Source organism: Scyliorhinus canicula, chromosome 12 (assembly GCF_902713615.1).
Source record: "Scyliorhinus canicula chromosome 12, sScyCan1.1, whole genome shotgun sequence".
Lineage (NCBI taxonomy): Eukaryota > Metazoa > Chordata > Chondrichthyes > Carcharhiniformes > Scyliorhinidae > Scyliorhinus > Scyliorhinus canicula.
The window spans coordinates 149,566,705-149,588,630 of record NC_052157.1 but is presented as its reverse complement, the minus strand read 5'-3'; the positions used below and the strand labels follow the sequence as shown (position 1 = coordinate 149,588,630).

Genomic DNA, 21,926 nt, shown 5'->3' with positions numbered 1-21,926 from the left:
CCCCCCCCCCCCCCCCCCCGGCTACCCTCCCCCAATTCCCGTCCATTTTCCCCTGATTCTTGGCCACCCGATTATTCTTCCTCTTGTACGTTGGCCACAAACAGGTCCCGGAACAGTTGCAATGAATGGCTTCCCACGTTCTGTGGAAGCCGTCGTCCGACCCTCGGATGGCAAAATTGATTTTCTCCATTGGAGAGATTCCGAGAGGTACGGACAGCCAGTCTGCAGCTTTGGGCGGTGCTGCTGACCGCCAGCCAAACAGGATTCTACGGCGGGCGATCAGGGAGGCAAAGGCAAGGGCATCCGCCCTCCTCCCCAGGAATAGATCATGCTGGTCTGAAACCCCGAAGACCGCCACTATCGGGCATGGCTCTACCCTCGCCCCCACCACTTTGGACATAGCCTCGAAGAAGGCTGTCCAGTACTCCACTAGTCTGGGGCAAGACCAGAACATGTGGGCGTGGTTGGCCGGGCCTCTTTGGCACCGCTCACATCTGTCCTCCACCTCCGGGAAGAACCTACTCATACGGTTTCCTCGTTAAAGTGGGCTCTATGTACCACATTTAGTTGCGTCAGGCTGAGCCTTGCGCACGTGGAGGTGGAGTTGACCCTATGCAGTGCTTCGCTCCAGAGTCCCCACCCTATCTCCATCCCCAGGTCGTCCTCCCATTTCCTTCTTGTTGCGTCCAGTACGGTGTCGTCCCTATCTACCAGTCGGCCATACATGTCACTACAGTTCCCTTTCTCTAGGATACTTGCGTCCTAGGTCTGTCGTGGCGGTTGTGGGTACGTCCTTGTCTCCTTTCGTAGGAAGTTTTGAGGCTGCAGGTACCGTAGCTCGTTCCCCCCAGCTAGCTGAAATTTCTCTGTCAGTTCGTCCAGTGTTGCGATCCTGTCGTCCGTGTATAGGTCCCTGACTGTCAGTGTCCCCCGTCCTGTCCTCCACCTTTTGAAGGTGGCGTCAGTCAGTGCTGGTTGAAACCTATGGTTGTTGCAGATGAGAGCCTTGTCCGACATTTTGTACAGGCCAAATTGCTGCCGCAGTTGGTTCCAGGATTGGAGGGTGGCTGTCACCACTGGGCTGCTGGAGTGTTTTTTGGGTGGGGATGGGGAGTGCTGCCGTGGCGAGGGCCCGGAGGAGGTTCACCATGCAGGAGGCCTCCTCCGCACGCGCCCATCGGCTTCTGCTCCTGGATCCATCCCCTTACTCGCCTCGGCTGTTGCCGGCCCAGTGGTAGAATTGTAGATTCGGGAGGGCTAGCCCCCCCCTGGATTTTGTTTTTTGTAGGACCGTCGTTGGGATCCTAGCATTTTTAACCCCCCCCCCCCCCCCCCCCCCCCCCCCCATACGAACGCCATGATAAGTTGTCCAGCGCTTTGAAAAAGGCCTTGGGGATGTAGATCGGAATGGATTCTAAACAGGAAGAGGAACCTGGGCAGTACGTTCATTTTGATCGCTGGACTCTCCCCGCGAGGGAGAGCGGGAGTGTGTTCCATCTTTGCAGGTCCTTTTTAACTTCCTCCGTCAGGCTGGTGAGGTTCCATTTGTGGAGCCCTTTCCAGTCATGGGCTATTGGATCCCCAGGTAGCGGAATTTATGTCGGGCTTGTTGAACGGCAGCCCCTTTAGTGCTGCCCCCCCCCCCCATTTGCGGGTGTACTGGGAAGATCTCGCTTTTGCTCATGTTGAGTTTGTAGCCTGAAGAAGGCCTCCAAACTCTTTCAGGAGCGCAATGATTCCGTCCATGCTGCTTTGTGGGTCCGAGATATAGAGGAGGCAGATCATCGGCATAGAGTGAGACTCTGTGCTCTCTACCTCCCCTTCGGATCCCCCTCCAATTTTTTTTGCACAACCTTCTTAACCGGATACAAGTCTCTGCATGTTTGCCGGGAGAAGGAGCACCGTCTTCTGGTCCGATTTCCAGAACGCGGTCAGGCGATGGATCGGTAGGCGCCCTTGATTTTTGTGTAGCTGTAGTCAAAGAGTGTTGGCTCCCTGGTGGGACAGGAGATGTGTTGGTGGAATTATGGCAGCACACTCTTGAGGTTGGCCTGGTTCAAGTCCCCGGCCACGGGGCTATTGAGAACTTTTATAAAGCGGAAACAAGCAGGGTTCTGTCTGAATGGAACAGTTTTGTTTGGCAGTCTTTGAACAGATCTTGGTGTTGATGCAGGTCTCTTGAGAATAGAGCAGAGACTGTGTTATTGTGTATTATGCACTTGGAAAGAGCAGAATACTAAAGACGGAAGGGAAACATTGTGCATTGGGCAATACCCACAGGTGCTGTTTTGTGTTGCTAGAACTCAACAACTGTTTGAAGGGGGTCTCTGGACTGTTGACTTGAAGAGGGGGTTCTGGGACATGCGCCTTGTCAATGGTGATTGTTTCCACAGACTTTAGCAGGGCAGCATGGTAGCACAGTGGTTAGCACTGTTGCTTCACAACATCAGTGTCCCAGGTTCAATTCCCGGCTTGGGTCATTGTGCATGTTCTCCCTGTGCCTGGGTGGGTTTCCTCCGGGTGCTTTGGGCTCCTCAAACAAGTCCCAAAAGATGTGCTGTTAGGTAATTTGGATATTCTGAATTCTCCCTCGGTGTACCCGAACAGGCGCCGGAATGTGGGGACTAGGGGATTTTCAAAAGAACTTAATTGCAGTGTAATGTAAGCCTAGTAGTGACAATAATAAAGATTATATAAAGATGGGATACAGCTGCTGCTGAATGCAACTTCAGGATTCAAATTATTGATTGTGAGAAATGCTATATCCCGGAGACAGAGTTAGAAAGATTGAAATAACATGTGGCCTCACTGGTGCTGGGAGCAATGAGAGTATTGGTAGTCGTGAGATTTTTCTTTGTGGTATTGAAAGTGAAATTTACCTTCTTTGCATGTTCATTAATATTCAAATTGTTATTAGTTTGTTTGCTTTGTTAATATCATTCTTAAGAAAACGAAATCTTGTGCATGCTTTAAGGATTCTAAATGAATAGGTTCTCCTAGTCATGAAAGCTGACAGATACCTTGTATTCTCATGCAGGGTATATGAGGTGGGCCTGTCCCTAATTCAACTTAAAATTTAGCATTCTAACTTAATGCTACTCAAGTTAAAATAGAAGCTATATTTGGGGAGGTGGTGGCATTGTGGTATTGTCATTGGACTGGTAATCCAGAGACCCAGTGTAATGCTCTGGAGACCTGCGTTTGAATCCCACCATGGTAGATGGTGAAATTTACCTTCAATAAAAATCTAGAATAAAAAAAATGTAATGATGACCATGAAACCATTGTCAATTGTCATTAAGGTAGCACAGTAGTTAGCACTGTTGCTTCACAGCGCCCTGGTCCCAGATTCGATTCCCACTTGGGTCACTGTCTGTGCGGAGCCTGCACGTTCTCCCTGTGTCTGCGTGGGTTTCCTCCGGGCACTCCGGTTTCCTCCCACAATCCAAAGATGTGCAGGTTAGGGGGATTGGCCATGCTAAATTGCCCTTGGTGTCCAAAAAAAGGTTAGGTGGGGTTACAGGGAAAGGATGGAGGTGTGGGCTTATGTAGTGTGCCCCTGCCAAGGGCCAGTGCAGACTCGATGGGCTGAATGGCCTCTTTCTGCACTGTAAATTCTATGATCTATGATTTGGGAGAATGGATTTGATAATGCAGCTCAAAGCAGAAGCTTCCCTGTAGGTAACTATCCAGGGTAGTGATCCATGCAACCTTAGAAAATCTACCATTTTAACTGGGGACTCAATTAGCTCATTTCAGCTAGGGATGCAATGCATTGCTATAAATTGGGTTCAGTATCTTTGACTGAGGTGTAGTATGAACTAGGTTTCCTGCTCTTGATTTCTGTCCATAAAACCTGTCCATGGGCTCAATTTCATCTCTTTTACTCCCACTGTTTTTGAGTGCATTGGAGAGTCAGTGAGATCAAAATTGCTTTAAAAAGTCTTGACATTGTGTTGCTCTTAATGTCCATAGTGCGAAATGGGCATAATCGTGCAAGTGTTTCATTAATTTGAGAAATCTGGGATTTTATGATGTACGTAAGGAAGTTTGAGATTCCATTGGGTACTGCAGAAGCCCTGTCGGCCTTACTAGCAGTCCTTGAAGGGACTGCTGGAGGTCGCTCTGAAAGCATATTAAATGTAGGTTTATTTGTTTGTTTTTGTGGGGCCAACACCTATTGATTGTAGGCCCAGCTCCTGGTTTCTGCTCAAACCTATGGAACTGTGCTCGACTAAATAACCATCTTCAAGAAAACAAGGAAAGAAGAAAGTTACGGAGGAAGGCAGAATCTAGATTAAAAGAAAAATGTTTGCATCCTGACATTAAAAAGTTCGGTGTGTGCTTTTGAGAAATGAGAGTTTGAACCCTGGTCCCCTGGTCTGTCTGGTGCTAAAATAAACTGTAGTTTGTCCTTTCTGTGAATATAATGGCATGGAATTTTCATTCTTCTGCAGATTTTCTTTGGGTCTTTGCTCTTGAACTTACAGTAGTTTTGACAGCTAAAAGAGTACAGCACCCTCTAAAGGGGATCTATATGAACATGGCAAAGAATTGTGTACCTCCTTAGCTAGTTAGAATGAAGAATCTACGGAGGCCTGCAGAATCTGAACCAAGAAACAGAAGTTTGAGTAGCAAATTCACTGTTCGGAGGGAAACCGAAATTGGGATGGAGAGATTTAAAAAAACTAAGAAAAAGTTTGGAAAAAAAAAAAATTCTGAAATCTTCAATAGTTAAGATCTGAAGGAATGTGGCTCCACACTTTTAAATTAATTTTCATTGGCAGAAGAGTTGTTTGGCAGTCATTAAGGCTTGGGATGTGCTGTTAAAAAGTTTACTTACACTGGAATGGTTATCCCTAATTGTGACTGGGGAGGTTTGGACATCTACCACCATGCCCTTCCTTGTGTCGTGTCTTGATTTTAAATGTCTTTGTGTAATACAAGTATGACAAAGCAATCTAGAGGAGCAGGGCAACTCTGTCAGCATCTTTCTGATTTCTGAGTATGTGTGGTTTTCAAAAGTTGCTCCGTTGTATTCTAAACAGTCCGTGCTGATAACTTCACAGTTTATTTGTATTACAAAATCCAGGCCAATGTCTATATGAGTTAATTGGTTTGAACATGGGAAGCAAGTAGTTGTTGCAGTTGTGTTCATAAATTGCAGTGAACGTGTTTGGGGAAACTTTCCCAGCTAACTGCCAAAAGTACAAAAATTGAGAAAGTCAGACCTTTCTTTTAATTGTAGTTGGTTCAAACGATTCAACTCCTGTACTGATGAGAGCAAGAATTTTGGGTGTGAAAAGTAATTATGCTAATCTATAATAAAGAAATTCTGTGGCAAATATTTGCAATATTAAATGATGAATCGAAATTGCTGGAATGTATTAACCAAAAAAATGAGGCTTTTGTTGTCTTTGGTTGGAAAGCTGTTTTGCCTGTTATGGATTTTACAAAAATACATCTTTTGGAAGATGCAAAGAGCATTATATGACTAGTGGAATAAATGTACAATAGATGTATTTGCAGATTTAGACACAACCTACCAAACTTTTAAATCCACTTTGAAACAGGCTTTATTTTCCATTGTTTTAGGGTGTAACAGTTAATCTGGGGCTATTAAAACATGCATTTCAGTGATCATTAATTATTGCAAGCATTGTGGTCAGTGCCACGAATTTTAAACTTTGATCTGTGCAGCATTGAAAGCTACTGCTTCTACTTTTCCAAAAAGATGTTTTTAACCAATTGAAATAACTTGACTTGATATTTTTTTAAACTTTGTGTAGTTTAAACGTAATTTTAAGACTTTGACCTCAATTTTCTAGGTGTTTTAAAACCCTTTAAGCAGCACTGTTTGCCGCCAACAGGAGGCCAGCTAACTCTACCCAAAGGAGATGCGTCAGGTATAGCTGTGACATAAATTATAGTTGAGATCTAGAAAATTAAGCATTAGTCTTAGTTTCTTACAATTTTCCAGTTGTCTTTTGCTATCTTTATAGCACTAGTTGTATGTAAATTAAACTTGTAAAGTCCCAAACTGAGAAAATACTCATTTATCTTGACATTGCTTCGCCATATGAGAATTGTGTTGGATTTTCAAATTATTACTGAATGTCACACAGACTAATGTCTGCTCAAAACCACTAAATTCAGATTGTCCAAGTTCATGGCTTTTGCAACTAAGTGTGAACAAACTCTCATCTTGGTCTGAATCAGTCCCAAACCTGAAATTTGAGAGGACAATTTGAAACCCCCAAGTTCGGTACTTCAGGCAAAAATTATACAATGGAGACAGCGAGTTTCATTCAAGTCCAGTTTGAAAATGGATAAAAGAAACATCCTCATTTGTACTCGGGCAGTTTTGATTAATACTGTGTTAGGACAAGCCCTGGGTGAAACTCCACAAAGGTGAGACTCCCCAAACGTTGTTGGATCTGGATGAGATCCCTCAATTTGTCACTGTCCAGCTGGAATACACCAAATTGTACAAATCCGGTTGAGTCATAGAATCATAGAGTTTACAGCATGGAAACAGACCCTTCGACCCAACTTGTCCATGCAGCCCATTTTTTATCACTGAGTTGGTCCCAATTGCCCGCATTTGGCCCATATCCCACTGTATCCATCTTTTTAATTTTAAAATAATTTTTATTAAAATTTTCATAAAATATCAATAACAAAATACAAAAAGAAAAGACAAAACAAACCCCCCCCCCCACATATACAAAAAAGAAATAAATTAACACCTGTCATCAACAATGAACAAATATACACGCCCCTTCAACACAAAACAAAAAGACGAACCCAGGAAATCTAGGAATGGTTGCCACCTCCTGAAGAACCCCTGCACCGATCCCCTGCGGGCAAATTTCACCCTCTCCAATTTAATGAACCCCGCCATATCATTGATCCAGGCCTCCACGCCCAGGGGCCGCGCATCCTTCCACTGAAGAAGAATCCTCCGCCTGGCTACCAGGGACGCAAAGGCCAGAGTACCGGCCTCCTTCGCCTCCTGCACTCCTGGCTCCTCTGCAACCCCAAATATTGCGAGCCCCCAGCGCGGTTTGACCCTGGATCCGACCACCCTCGACACCATCCTCGCTACGCCCTTCCAAAATTCCTCCAGTGCTGGGCAGGCCCAGAACATACGGGCGTGGTTTGCTGGGCTCCCTGAGCACCTAACACACCTGTCCTCACTCCCAAAAAACCAGCTCATCCTTGTCCCGGTCATGTGAGCCCTATGCAGCACCTTAAATTGTATGAGGCTGAGCCTCGCGCAAGAAGAGGAGGAGTTCACCCTTCCTAGGGTGCCCGCCCACGTCCCCTCCTCGATCTCCTCACCAAGAGCCTCCTCCCACTTACCCTTCAGCTCCTCCACCGAGGCCTCGTCCTCCTCCTGCATCACTTGGTACTTTGCCGAGATCCTCCCCTCTCCAACCCACACCCCCGAGAGCACCCTGTCCTGGACCCCGCGCGGCGGCAACAGTGGGAACTCCGCCACTTGCCGCCTGACAAACGCCCTTGCCTGCATATCACTGAAGGTGTTCCCCGGGTGGAGCCCGAACTTCTCCTCCAAATCACCCAGGCTCGCGAACTTCCCATCCACAAACAGGTCCCCCATCCTCCTAATATCTGCCCTGTGCCAACTCAGGAACCCGCTGCCAATTCTCCCCAGGACAAACCGGTGGTTCCCCCGTATCGGGGACCCCACCGAGGCCCCCCCTCCCCCCTGTGCCGTCTCCATTGCCCCCAAATTTTGAGGGTAGCCGCCACCACCTCGTTGGAGGCAGCGGCGCCGTCACCAGCGCCTGCAGGCTTGTTCCCACACAGGACGCCATCTCCATCCTCTTCCATGCTGCCCCTTCCCCCTCCATCACCCACTTGCGCACCATCGCTGCGTTGGCAGCCCAGTAATACCCACAGAGGTTGGGCAGCGTCAGCCCCCCCCCCCCCCCCCCCCCCCCCCCCCCAAAATCCCTACCCCGCTCCAGGAACACCCTTCTCACCCTCAGGGTCTCCTGTGCCCACACAGAGCCCATAATGCTCCTATCAACCCGCCTGAAGAAGGCCATCGGGATAAGGATGGGGAAGCACTGTAACAGGAACAGAAATCTTGGGAGCACCGTCATCTTCACTGACTGCACCCTACCCGCCAAAGACAGCGGCAGCATGTCCCACCTCTTAAACTCCTCCTCCATTTGCTCCACCAGCCTCGGGAGGTTAAGCTTATGCAAGGCCCCCCAGCTCCTGGCCACCTGGACCCCCAAGTACCTGAAGCTCCTCTCCGCCCTTTTTAATGGGAGTTTACCAATCCCCCCCTCCTGGTCCCCTGGGTGAACAACGAACAGCTCGCTCTTCCCCATGTTGAGCTTGTACCCTGAGAAATCCCCAAACTCCCTGAGAATCCTCATTACCTCTGGCATCCCCCCCACCGGGTCCGCCACATACAACAACAAGTCATCCGCATAGAGCGACACTCGGTGTTCCTCCCCACCTCGCACCAGCCCCCTCCAGTTCCTCGACTCCCTCAGCGCCATGGCCAGGGGTTCAATTGCCAGCGCAAAAAGCAGGGGGGACGAGGGACACCCTTGCCTCGTCCCTCGTTATAGCCGAAAATACTCCGATCTCCTCCTATTCGTGGCCACACTCGCCACCGGGGCCTCATATAACAGCCTCACCCACCTGACAAAACCCTCCCCAAACCCGAACCTTTTCAGCACCTCTCACAAGTACCCCCACTCTACCCTATCGAAGGCCTTCTCCGCGTCCATCGCCACCACTATCTCCGCCTCCCCTTCTACCGCCGGCATCATTATAACATTCAAGAGCCTCCGTATGTTAGTATTCAACTGCCTCCCTTTCACGAACCCTGTTTGATCCTCGTGAATAACCTGCGGCACACAGTCCTCTATCCTCGTGGCTAAAATCTTCGCCAGCAACTTGACGTCTACATTTAAAAGTGAGATCGGCCTGTATGACCCACACTGCAGGGGATCCTTGTCCCGCTTAAGGATCAAGGAAATCAGCACCCGAGACATCGTCGGAGGCAAAGCCCCTCCTTCCCTTGCCTCGTTGAAGGTCCTAACCAACAGAGGGTCCAGCAGGTCTGCGTACGTCCTATAAAATTCGACCGGGAACCCATCCGGCCCGGCGCCTTCCCCGGCTGCATGCCCCCTATCCCTTTGACCAACTCCTCCAGCCCAACCGGCGTCCCCAGTCCCTCCACCTGTCCCTCCTCCACCCTCTGGAATCTCAGCCGGTCCAGAAAACGCCCCATCCCCCCCCTCCTCCAGTGGGGGTTCGGACCGACAGTTCCTCGTAGAAGTCCCTGAAGACCCCATTGATGCCTACCCACTTTGCACCACATTCCCTCCCCATCCTTAACTCCACCGATCTCGCTTCCGAAGCTGGTGCGCCAGCATCTGGCTCGCCTTTTCCCCATATTCTTACACCGTCCCCTGTGCCTTCCTCCACTGAACTTCCGCCTTCCTGGTGGTCAACAGGTCGAGTTCGGCCTGGAGACTACGCCGCTTCCTCAGCAATCCCTCCTCCGGAGCCTCCGCGTACCTCCTGTCCACCCTCACCATCTCCCCCACCAACCTCTCCCTCTCTCTCTGCTCTCTCCTCTCCTTGTGGGCCCGAATGGAGATCAACTCTCCCCTAACCACCGCCTTCAGCGCCTCCCAGACCGTCCCCACTCGGACCTCCCCATTGTCATTGGCCTCCAGGTACCTCTCAATACATCCTCGGACCCGCCCGCCCACCTCCTCGTTCGCCAGCAACCCTACCTCTAAGCGTGAAAGCGGGCGCTGGTCTCTCTCCTCCCCCAGCTCGAGGTCCACCCAATGCGGGGCATGATCAGAAATGGCTATCGCCGAGTACTCAGTATCCTCCACTCTCGCAATCAGCGCCCTACTCATAACAAAAAAATCAATCCGGGAATAGGCCTTATGCACATGGGAGAAGAATGAAAATTCCCTGGCCCTCGGTCTCGCAAACCTCCATGGGTCAACCCCTCCCATCTGGTCCATAAACCCCCTCAGCACCTCAGCTGGCCTCCTACCCGTCCTGGATCTGGATCGATCTAGTGCCGGATCCAGCACCGTGTTGAAATCACCCCCATTATCAGGCCCTCCACCTCCACAAGTCTGGAATCCGGCCCAATATGCGGCGCATGAAACCCGCATTGTCCCAATTCGGGGCGTATACATTGACCAGCACCACCCGCTCCCCCTGCAGCTTGCCACTTACCATTACATACCTCCCGCCACTGTCTGCCACAACGTTCGACGCCTCGAACAACACCCTCTTTCCCACCAGGATCGCCACCCCCCGATTTTTTGCACCCAGCCCCGAATGAAACACCTGGCCTACCCATCCCTTCCGCAATCTAACCTGATCCGCCACCTTCAGGTGCGTCTCCTGAAGAATGACCACATCCGCCTTAGCCCCTTCAGGTGCGCAAACACGCGGGCCCGTTTGACCGGCCCATTCAGTCCCCTCACATTCCAGGTTACCAGCCGGATCAGGGGGCTACCTGCCCCCCTCCCCCACCGACTAACCATTACCCTTCCTCAGCCCGCCACGTGCCCGCGCTCCCCACTCGGCCCGTTTCCTCCCCCCCCACAAGCTGCATTGTTCCCTCCATTGCACTCCCGTAAGTCAGCTGACTCCTGCTGACCACGGCCACTCCCGCCACTCCTTCGACCCCTCCCAGCGTGGGGCTTCCCCTCCTCCCCATTGCCCACCAACAGGTTCTCCTCCTCCCCTACCGCTCTCAGCGCGGGAATAAGCCTGCGCTTCCCAGATCCGGCCCCGCCCCCTTCAGCCCTCAGCGCGGGAAGAAGCCCGCGCTTTCCACCTGCCCGTCCCCGCCTCCTCTGACGCCGCTCCCTTTACCGGCCCGGTCCACTCGTGGGACCCCACCCCCCCCCTTCCCGCCATCAGCCCCCCACACTGCAGGTCTGCTCCCCTCCCCGAGCCCATCCGACAGACCCAAGCAAAAACAGTACCCCACCCACCTAAAAGCATAGAACATAGAACAGTACAGCACAGAACAGGCCCTTCGGCCCTCAATGTTGTGCCGAGCCATGATCACCCTACTCAAACCCACATATCCACCCTATACCCGTAACCCAACAACCCCCCCCTTAACCTTACATTTATTAGGACACTACGGGCAATTTAGCATGGCCAATCCACCTAACCCGCACATCTTTGGACTGTGGGAGGAAACCGGAGCACCCGGAGGAAACCCACGCACACGGGGAGGACGTGCAGACTCCACACAGACAGTGACCCAGCCGGGAATCGAACCTGGGACCCTGGAGCTGTGAAGCATTTATGCTAACCACCATGCTACCCTGCTGCCCCAACGCAACAAAGAACCAACAATAAACAGAGAACCCCCCCCCCCCCATCAAAATGTAACACAGCTACACGCAAACCCCCGTACCCAAATCTCAGTTTGAGTCCAATTTTTCGGCCTGTACGAAGGCCCACACCTCCTTCGGGGACTCGAAGTAAAAGTATCGGTCCTTGTAGGTGGCCCACAGACACGCCGGCTGCAGCATTCTGAACTTCACTCCCTTCCTGTGTAGCACCGCCTTTGTTCGGTTGTACCCGGCCCCCTTCTTTGCCACCTCCGCACTCCAGTCCTGGTAGATCTGACCTCCGCCTTCTCCCACCTGCTGCTCCGCTCCTTCTTGGCCCACCTGAGCACACACTCCCGGTCAACGAACCGGTGGAACCGCACCAGCACCGCCCGTGGCAACTCATTCGGCTTGGGCCTTCTCGCCAATACCCTGTGGGCCCCCTCCAGCTCCAGGGGCCCCTGAAAGGACCCAGCTCCCATCAGCGAATTTAGCATGGTGACCACATAGTCCCCCACGTCCGACCCCTCCGGAAGGCCCAGGATCAGCAGATTTTTACGCCTCGAACGGTTCTCCATCTCTTCGAACCTCTCCTGCCATTTTTTATGGAGCGCCTCGTGGGCCTCCACCTTCACCAGCCTAAGATCTTGTCCTCGTTTTCGGAGACCTTTTGTCGGACCTCTCGGATCGCCACCCCCTGGGCCGTCTGGGTCTCCAGCAGCTTATCAATTGAAGCCTTCATCGGCTCCAGCAGCTCCGCTTTAAGCTCCCTGAAGCAGCGCTGAAGAGCCTCCTGCTGCTCCTGCGCCCACTGCATCCATGCCGCCTGGCCACCGCCCGCCGCCATCTTGTGCTTCTTCCCTCGCACCTGCTTTGGCTTTGCTACCACTTTTTTTACTCGCCCCACTCCTGGTCCAGGCCATACACTGCTGGGGAAATGTTGCTGACTCCTTCCCATGTCGGGAAACGTCAAAAAAGTACCGCTGGGGGCGCTAAAAAGAGCCCAAAAGACCGTTCCTAGCAGGAGCTGCCGAACATGCGACTTAGCTCCGCATAGCCGCAACCGGAGGTCCCACTGTATCCGTCTTACCCATATAACTGTCTATAAATGCTATTTAAAAGAAAAAATTGTACCTGCCTCTCATTTGGGCAATGTGCTCACCAGCTGAACAATGGAACCACTTCTTTTAATTGGAAGATTTTCTGGTAGTCTAAACAGTACCAAACTGTTAACTGATTGCTGTTGAGATGCAACACAAGGAAGTGTCTTTTAACTGCTGTCACCTTCCTACTTGCAGCATCCAGCTGGTTCTTAAGTAATTCCAGCCTCTCGTTGGCAGCTCATTCCAGACACCCACCACCCATCTGTGTGAAAAAACTGCCCTTCTGGACTCTTGAGGAAGATGGCTGGCTCTGTGCCTTTTCTTCAACCCACCCTCTGCCAAGTGCAACAAAGAGTTAATCTAACAAGATTCCCTTTCCCTTGGGATAACTTTTCCAGACCCAGTGGTTATGTTAAAAAGGAGCTAATTTAACCAGGCTTTCTTGAGTTAAGATAGTAAGATTATTAACTACTAAAAAGGTAATGAGAAATGACAAAACAGATGCATATACATTAATACAGAAGTAAGAATTGAGTCCCATCATAAGTAAATATAAATAAAAGGTTATGCTGACAGTCCTTGCGTTGCGAGGAGTAGATGGAGTGTTGTGGCTGGTACAGTTTGATTGCATTAGTTGACTTTTGCTGACAGTTGATTCTTTGGTTCAGGTGTTCTGTGGTTTGGTAGAGAGATTTTTGTTCTTTATCCAGCTGCAGTCCTTCTACTGGCTGATCGACTTTCACAGTCAGAGTTTTAGATGTTTGTGCCAAAGCAGGCTTTTTCCAGGGGCCCTGTCTCAGTTATAGTATCTCTTTCAGCTTTTCACTCTGCATGCACACTCATTCTCAGCTAGCTTTTAAACCTCCATCTCTGTGTATTCGAACTGGAGACGCAGGATACGCCCTCTGGTCTAGGAAATTATACCCAAATTATTGAGATGAGAAAGCCGTTATGTTCCTTTGTCTTTACCGGAGACAGCAATCAACCTTTGGATGGTTTATAAAGTACTTTAGCTAGAAGCGCAGGTAGGGGTTCCTTGGAGAAACCCTTGTAGCCATTCCTGTCAGTGGCTGAGATCTGTATCCTTATCTATAAATATAAAACTCAGCTTGATTCTTAAAGTCCAATGTTTCCATGTGTAATTCTAGGTTTTGTTTCTCCACTGTGACAATTGGGGGAGACAAAAAGAAGTTCCATTGCAATCACAATCTGACAATTGCATGATTGACTCAAACGTATTTGTATCACTTAAGTGCTGGGTGAAAATATGTATTATGTTCTTATGCCATGATACACTTAAAACGTGGAGTAACCAAATTATTTGTATTTTTAATGCCAGATTTTAAAAAGTGAAGCCTGAGGACTTCAAACTATTAGAATCCTGTTCTGTTTAGATGTTTTTGATTACCAAATTTGTAGAAACCTATCATTTCAGTACCTGTTTGTAAAAGATCTTTTATTGTTTATTTTCAATCAATAACCTTTAAATTGGACATCCATGCAATAATAAACACCAATTTCCTTTTCTGTTTTGTTTCAGGTGCTCTCTGCGCTTGATATACTCCAACCTCCACACATTGACTATTTTGAGGAAATGTATCCTACCAGTCAAATTTTATATTTCTGAAATTACTGTAAGTCTCTTAGATGGTTGCCATTAATATACAGTTAGAATTTTGTTGGAAAACATTGCTAGAAAACTGATGCATCTATTTTGTAAGCCATAAAATTGGGAAAAGATGCATGCTCTATTCCGTGAGCTATAATATTGGGAAAGATATTTGGTACCAATCATTATTTCCCTGACCACTTGTTCATAACTAGAACATAGAACAGTACAGCACAGAACAGGCCCTTCGGCCCTCAATGTTGTGCCGAACAATGATCACCCTACTTAAACCCACGTAACCCGTATACCCGTAACCCAACAATCCCCCCATTAGCCTTACACTACGGGCAATTTATCATGGCCAATCCACCTAACCCGCACATCTTTGGACTGTGGGAGGAAACCGGAGCACCCGGAGGAAACCCACGCACACACAGGGAGGACGTGCAGACTCCACACAGACAGTGACCCAGCCGGGAATCGAACCTGGGACCCTGGAGCTGTGAAGCATTGATGCTAACCACCATGCTACCATGAGGCCTGGTATGTTGCTTCATAATTCTTACAAGCCATGAGACCCAAAAGACCATTGGCAAACTTATCAATTCCTACTGTGATCTTGAATTCAAGGTGAATTGTGACTAATAATTTTTTTATGCAGACAGCTAACCCAAACGTATTTTGCATGGGACAAGGTCGATGGTATGTTTTTATGCCCACATTTTACCGAATTTGGGAGGGAAGTCGTCAGTTACACAATCCCCCAGAATTGGGGACACAGATGTGAAAGGTTATAAATTGTGAAAGTTATAAAAATTATTCCACAGGTTTTGATTTTGATCATTGTAAAATATAAGACAGCTGCAAAATAGAAATGTCAAAGCATATAAACAGCATACACCGACTCCCTTAACATGGAATTAGATATAGCATGTTTCAATAAATACCAGTGTGCAAATGCCACATGGTGGTGCACCTGTTGAAGCTTTTTGTCTTGCACTCATCAGGACAGATTTACAAGAATACCAAATCTCAAAGGGGACAATAATTTATACTGCCATGAGAAGAAGGTGATTGGTTGGCAAATCTGATTACTAGTGTTGCCATGGGGAACGCAGCAGGCAATAGTTATCTGCCAAGCTTTTGTTTAAATCTATTTAGTTTAAATCAATGCTATACTTGTGACAATAAGCGATTTCCTTTTCATTTCATTTCATTTCATTTCTTGCGGGACAATGGTTACTCCAATTAGATCATTGTTCACTGTATCAGGTGTAAACTCATAGGCCTAAGGCTTCCACTTTCAGTCCTAAAAAGTTCCCAGTCAAATTATCCTGGGAAGCTAGGTGTCTTAAAAAATTGAACAACAAGTGAAGCTACTCAGTAGAAACACGCTGGCCTTTTCCACTAACAGGATGCTGCCATCAATCCAAAAAGACACTCTTCCTACCACGCAAACAAGTGATATGGTGTAAATGAGTTTTGACGTTGGTGTGACCATACGTTCCAATGACTGGGGGGATAGTTTATTGAACAGCATGTCCCTTTAGCTATTCTCAGCAGGCAAATTACTGATACTAAACCAGTTCTTGCAAAACTCAGAACATGATGTGATTCTGCAATTAGACAACACTTGCTATACAATCCTGACAGTGTAATTCTTAGCACAAACAACCAATTTCAAATTATCAGTTGAGCTCACAGTGTGGTACACATGTACATACTAGAAGCTTAACATTTTCATACACCGAGCCCTGTCCTTTGCAAATAGAACATGTCCATGCGTTGTAACTTATTGAATTAAATAAAAGCTTAGGAGACAACCATTCTGTGGTTCATTCCCTTTAGTAATGCCTTAACCAACCACAGTTAGCCTGCCTGGCTGAATTTGTTTAAGATTGGCAGTTAATTGTTCCTTAGTGCGTTCTCCACGGCAAGGCCTTGAACAAGCAGAATCCACTTCCAACCGCACCCTCTTCTCATAACAGTATCCTGATAGTGCAAGAATAAGTACTTGTGAAGAAAGTACCAGTTGTTCCCATGACCGCTTTGCTAGTACATTTAGCGCACAGGAACATTACAGCTATGCAACAATGTTAGAAATGTTGGTCCCTTTAAGAGTAAATAAGAATTAGATTCAGTGAATTGAGAGCAGGTGTTGCTCATTGCAGTCTGTGCTTAAGAGCTGGGATTTCCTCCAGTGGGGAATGCTTCTGGACAGGGAGAGGATCCAGAAGGGTAGAGTGCAAACCAGTACTGCCTAATTTGATAAAGGGATATTCGCCTATTTTTAAAAAAATAATATTTTATTAAGGTATTTGAAATTTTTTATAACAGTAACATAAACAATGACATCAACATGGTAACCCCCCCCCCCCCCCCCCCCCCCCCCCCCCCCGCCCGGAATACTGCATCTGCTGACATTTTAATTTTCCCCGAGAAAGTCGACGAAGGGCTGCCACCTCCGGGAGAACCCTAACATTAACCCTCTTAAGGCAAACTTTATTTTCTCGAGACTGAGAAACCCAGCCATGTCACTAACCCAGGTCTCTACACTCGGGGGCTTCGAGTCCCTCCACATCAACAAGATCCGTCTCCAGGCTACCAGGGAGGCAAAGGCCAGGACGTCTGCCTCTTTTGTCCCCTGAACTCCCAGATCTTCCGACACTCCAAAGATCGCTACCTCCGGACTCGGCACCATCCGTGTTTTTAGTACCGTGGACATTGCCTTAGCAAAATCCTGCCAAAACCCTCTAAGCTTCGGCCATGCCCAAAAATGTGGACATGATTTGCTGGACTTGATATTCACCTATTTAACATGGTAGCAGAAGATTGACCTCGATCTCTTCAGGTGTGAAGATAAAGAATCAGAAGGCAATCCCTGTTTCTGACAAAAGTAAACCTCCTGGCGGCTTTTAGGCGAAATTGCTGAGTTACGCTGCAAGATCACAAACTAAAATTACCCACCAGTCATTTCGAAATTGGAACCTTCTGAACAATGGAAAAATGAGGAAGCGATCTGGATTCGGGTTACTTCTCTAGTCAAGAGGAAGCAAGGTATGGCTTTGGCCTTGTCTTTACCCGGAAAAAGTAGTCGAGAGGAAGCAAGGTTTGACTTTGGCCTTGTCTTTAAAGACGAGATTGGAAATAAAGTATTTTCGGAACTGAATGTAACTGACTCCAATACCAAAAAGGAATTGCCATCTCTACTACAATTTATTGACAACATTTTTTTACAAAAATGATGACCTGTTAGAAGCCGATGAGACATGATTGACATTTGATAAATTTAAGGTGAACAATTGGTCCATGGAATTTTTTTTTTTTTAAAGTATTTTTATTGAAGTTCTAACACAATGTCAAACTTAACACAAGACAGAACAAGCAGAGAAAAAAAACAACATTCAAAATGGCACATCATTTACAGGTTGTCACAGTGTCTGACCCTACTCACCATGGTCGTGTTTCTTTATTTACAATGGTATGCGTACAAGGAATGTTGTATTTACATTTATAGAGATGGGAGAGTCATGCTGAACCCTACATTTTCAAGGGTGGGTTGGGTGCCGATTCTCTGGTTTCTTACATGGGTGAGGCATCTGTGTCCCTCCCAGCGTGGCCCCCCCATTACTACAAACAGGTCATTGACGAGGTTAACTAAATTTCACATTGTGTTGTGCAATCTCTTCCCAGCTTTCGCTGATCCCATAACGTGAAATTAAGCATTTTTATTGATGCCTTGCATGCAAATGGCAATGGACTTTCCAGTTCAGGAGGATTTGTGATATTTCTTCTGGGAGAGAATGAGAAATGTTGTTCCTTGGCATGGAAGAGTGGTGACGAGCACACTAGCTGTTGAAACTCTTGCTCTCGTTAATGGTGTTGATACATTCGGTCTAGAAGGGTGGGAACAGTCAAAACCCTTGAGTATAAAGAAAGTAGGAAGGTACTGAAGAGTGAAAAGCTAGGAGGGGTCATAAAAAGTCCTTGGCAAGTAGGATTAAGGTGAATCCCGAAGCTTTTTATTCATATGTAAAAAGCAAGAGGGTGGCTAGGGAAAGGATAGGACCACTTAAAGACAGTGGGGGGAATCCATGTGTTGAACCAGAGGAAATGGGCGAGATACTAAATGAATACTTTGCATCAGTGTTCACTAAAGAAAGGGACTTTGTGGAAGCTGATTCCTGGCTAGGGTGTGTGGATCATGTTAACATCAAAAAGGATGTATTGGGTCTTCTAAAAAATATTAAGGTCGATGAGTCTCCTGGGCCGGATGGGATTTATTCCAGAATACTGAGGGAAGCAAGGGAAGAAATTGCTGGGGCCTTGACTGACATCTTTGTATCCTCATTGGCTACAGGTGAGATCCCAGAGGACTGGAGAATAGCTAATGTGGTACTGCTGTTTAAGAAAGGTGGCAGGGATGCTCCTGGAAACTATAGGCCAGTGGGCCTCACGTCGGTAGTAGGTAAATTACTGGAGAGAATTCTCAGGGACAGGATTTATACACATTTGGAAACAAATGGACTCATAAGCGATAGACAGCATGGTTTTGGGAAGGGGAGGTCGTGCCTCACTAACTTGATCGTGTTTTCTGAGGAGATGACAAAGATGATTGATGAGGGGAGGGCAGTTGTTGTTTACATGACTTCAGTAAATCCTTTGACAAGGTGCCTCACGGCAGACTGGTACAAAAGGTGAAGTCACACGGGATGAAAGGTGAGGTGGTAAGATGGATACAGAACTGGCTCGGTCACAGAAGGCAAAGGGTAGCAGCAGAAGCGTGTTTTTCTGAATGGAAGATTGTTGACTCGTGGTGTTCCACAGGGATTGGTGCTGGGGCCTCTGTTGTTTGTGGTGCACATAAACGATTTGGAGGAAAATGTAGCCGGTCTGATTAGTAAGTTCGTGGATGACACCAACGTTGGTGGAGTGGCAGATAGTGTTGAGGATTGTCAGAAGATACAGCAGGACATAGGTCGGAGACTAGGGCAGAAAAATGGCAAATGGAGTTTAATCCGGAAAAATGTGAGGTAATGCATTTTGGTAGGTCTAACATAGAGGAGAAATATACCGGAAATGTTAAAACTGTTAAGAGTATAGAAAGTCGGAGAGATCTGGGTGTGCAGATCCACAGATCTTTGAAGGTGGCAACACAAGTGGACAAGTAGTCAATTGGACGGGGCATCGAGTATAAAAACCGGCAAGTCTCATGTTACAGTTGTATAGAACCTTGGTACAGCCGCACTTGGAATATTGCGCACAATTCTGGTCGCCACACTACCAGTAGGATGTGGAGGCTTTGGAGAGGGTGCAAAGGAGGTTTACTGGGATGTTGCCTAGTCTGGAGGGTGTTCGCTATGTGGAGAGGCTGCATAGACTGACTGTTTTCATTAAAAAGATGGAGGGTGAGGTGTGACCTGATAGAGGTCTACAAGATTGAGGGGTATGGATAGAGTGGATGGGCAGGCAGTCTTTCCCAGGGTGGAGGGGTCAGTCACCAGTGGACATAGGTTTAAGGTCCATGGGGCAAAGTTTAGAGGAGATGTGCGAGGCAGGTTTTTTTACGCGGAGGGTGGTCAGTGCCTGGAACACACGGGAGGGGAGATTGTGGAAGCAGATAAATTAACGGCGTTCATTAGGCATCTTGACAAAAACATGGATAGGATGGGTATAGAGGGATACGGCACAAGGAAGTGCTGAGGGTTTTGGCAAAGGTTGGTATCATGACCGGTACAGGCTTGGAGGGCCGAAGGGCCTGTTCCTGTGCTGTATTGTTCTTTGTATTCTATTTATCTCAAATTTAGCAAATGCTATATAAAAAAAGACTGAAATAAAATGCCAATAGAATGTTACATAGATATGCAATCTTTGTGAGATAATGTACATTCTGCAAAAAGTTTAAACAGAAAAAGTATGGGCATAGCCAGTTTAAAGCAGATGTTGAAAAGGAAATAAATCTCTAAGCGAAGGTAGATTGATACTGGTCATCAACTGTCGGATTGTTTCATTTAAGAGGAATGCCTCTACAGAAAAATTGCTGAAGGTTCTAAAAGCAGGAAGTTTTGCAATGTAATGGTATGAAATTATTAATTTTTTCTCTATCTTTGTCTAAAGATTATTGCTTTTTTTTCTTAAAAGAAAATGAATCTGACAATGTTAGAAATCTAAGAGTAAACCAGGAGTAGCCTGAGAATGAATTGAGAGCAGATGTTACTCACTGAAGCCTGTACTTAAGATTGGATTTTTTTTCCCAATGTGAGATGCTTCTCAACAGGGAGAGGATCCAGAAGGGAAGAGTGGAAATCCAGTATTTGTACTGAACTATATTATCACAATGAAACAATTGTGAATCATCAGAATGTCTTCTGCCTAATTTGGTAGATGGATATTGACCTATAAAAGAGTGTATTTGTTATTAAAATCAAGAAACGCCAGTACATAACAAAGAACAAAGAAAAGTACAGCACAGGAACAGGCCCTTCAGCCCTCCAAGCCTGGGCCGACCATGCTGCCCGTCTAAACTAAAATCTTCTACACTTCTTGGGTCCGTATCCCTCTATTCCCATCCTATTCATGTATTTTATAACTATTTGCGCACCCTTAGTGTAGCACACAACACATTGTTCAAATTAAATTGGATGATTGGAGGAGAGCTTTCAGTTTCTGTTTCAAATTCATACAACCATTTTTATATAAATGTTTCGAATTACAGAGCAAACCTTGTCGGACTTTAGAAAGCAAATAACTGAAGTTGGAACAGAGGACTTTTATACAAAAATACAAGTTACAACACCGCAAAAGGCCATTCAGCCACTCGGCAATGTTCGCCTTTGTGAGAAATTCATATTTATCCTCCCTGCTCCCATAGCACGATAGCACAGTGGTTAGTTGGCACAGTTGCTTCACAGGGCCAGCAACCCGGGTTTGATTCCCGGCTTGGGTCACTGTCTGTGCAGAGTCTGCACGTTTTCCCCGTGTCTGCGTTGGTTTTCTCCATGGCTCTGGTTTCCTCCCACAAGTCCTGAAAGATGTGCTTGTTAAGTGAATTAGACATGATTTCTCCCTCGGTGTACCCGAACAGGTGCCGGAATGTGGCAACTAGGAGATTTTCACAGTATCACGGTGTTAATGTAAGCCTACTTATGACACTAATAAAGATTATTATCTCCTTAACTCACTTTCTCCTTCTACCCCTAATTTAAGTCAAAAAGACTCAAAATTTTAAGTCTGTGTCTTCATGCTTGTATTTTCTTGTTACTTGCAGCATCCTAGTGAATCTGCTCTCTACAAAACCTCCAAATCCTCCTTGTATTCTAGAGGCCCAACTGGACAAATTACTTACTGTGGTTTTTAAGACTTTATCCAACTCATTATCTCTTGTCTTTTATATTCTGTACCTCCTGAGATATGTCACAACTTAGATAGACATGCAATGAAGAGGTGATAGTGGGGTGGTGGGGGCAATGTCCTTGAATTGTTTTGTCTAAGCACTTCAACCAATTTTTAGTGCAATCTGTTATCCTCCTTTAATCTTTTCAAATAATCTTCCATCGAACAGTCCATGTTACTTATGCACTACATCGACTGTACCCCCATCTTTGTTGTCAAGAATTTTGAAGTTTGTCGAGCATGATGCTGCTTTCAATCCATGCTACTTCCATTTCTCTTTATCTAGATTATAATGTTGTCCTCTAGATGAATGATAATTTTGTCCTTCAAGATTTTAAAATATTCCCTGCGACAGATGCTAAGCTAACTAGCTTTAATCAGATTAGTTCAATCTCCATTTTCCAAGTAGTGCAATTGCAGCTCTCCAGTCGTGCAGCACACACCCAA

The 21,926-nt window shown here is 46.9% G+C and overlaps 1 protein-coding gene across 6 annotated transcripts in view; it reads left to right on the top strand.

Moving 5' to 3' along the window:
• The window catches only part of nlk2 (nemo-like kinase, type 2), a 182,715-nt gene that overhangs the window by 84,264 nt on the left and 76,525 nt on the right, over positions 1–21,926 (top strand). For all 6 annotated transcript variants that reach the window (XR_005462637.1, XM_038814483.1, XM_038814481.1 and 3 more), the window contains one exon: positions 14,019–14,074. Coding sequence is in view for 5 of the 6 variants with exons in the window: in XM_038814483.1 (XP_038670411.1) it covers positions 14,019–14,074 (56 nt within the window). In the remaining variant the exon portion in view is untranslated. The remainder of the gene's footprint in view (positions 1–14,018; positions 14,075–21,926) is intronic.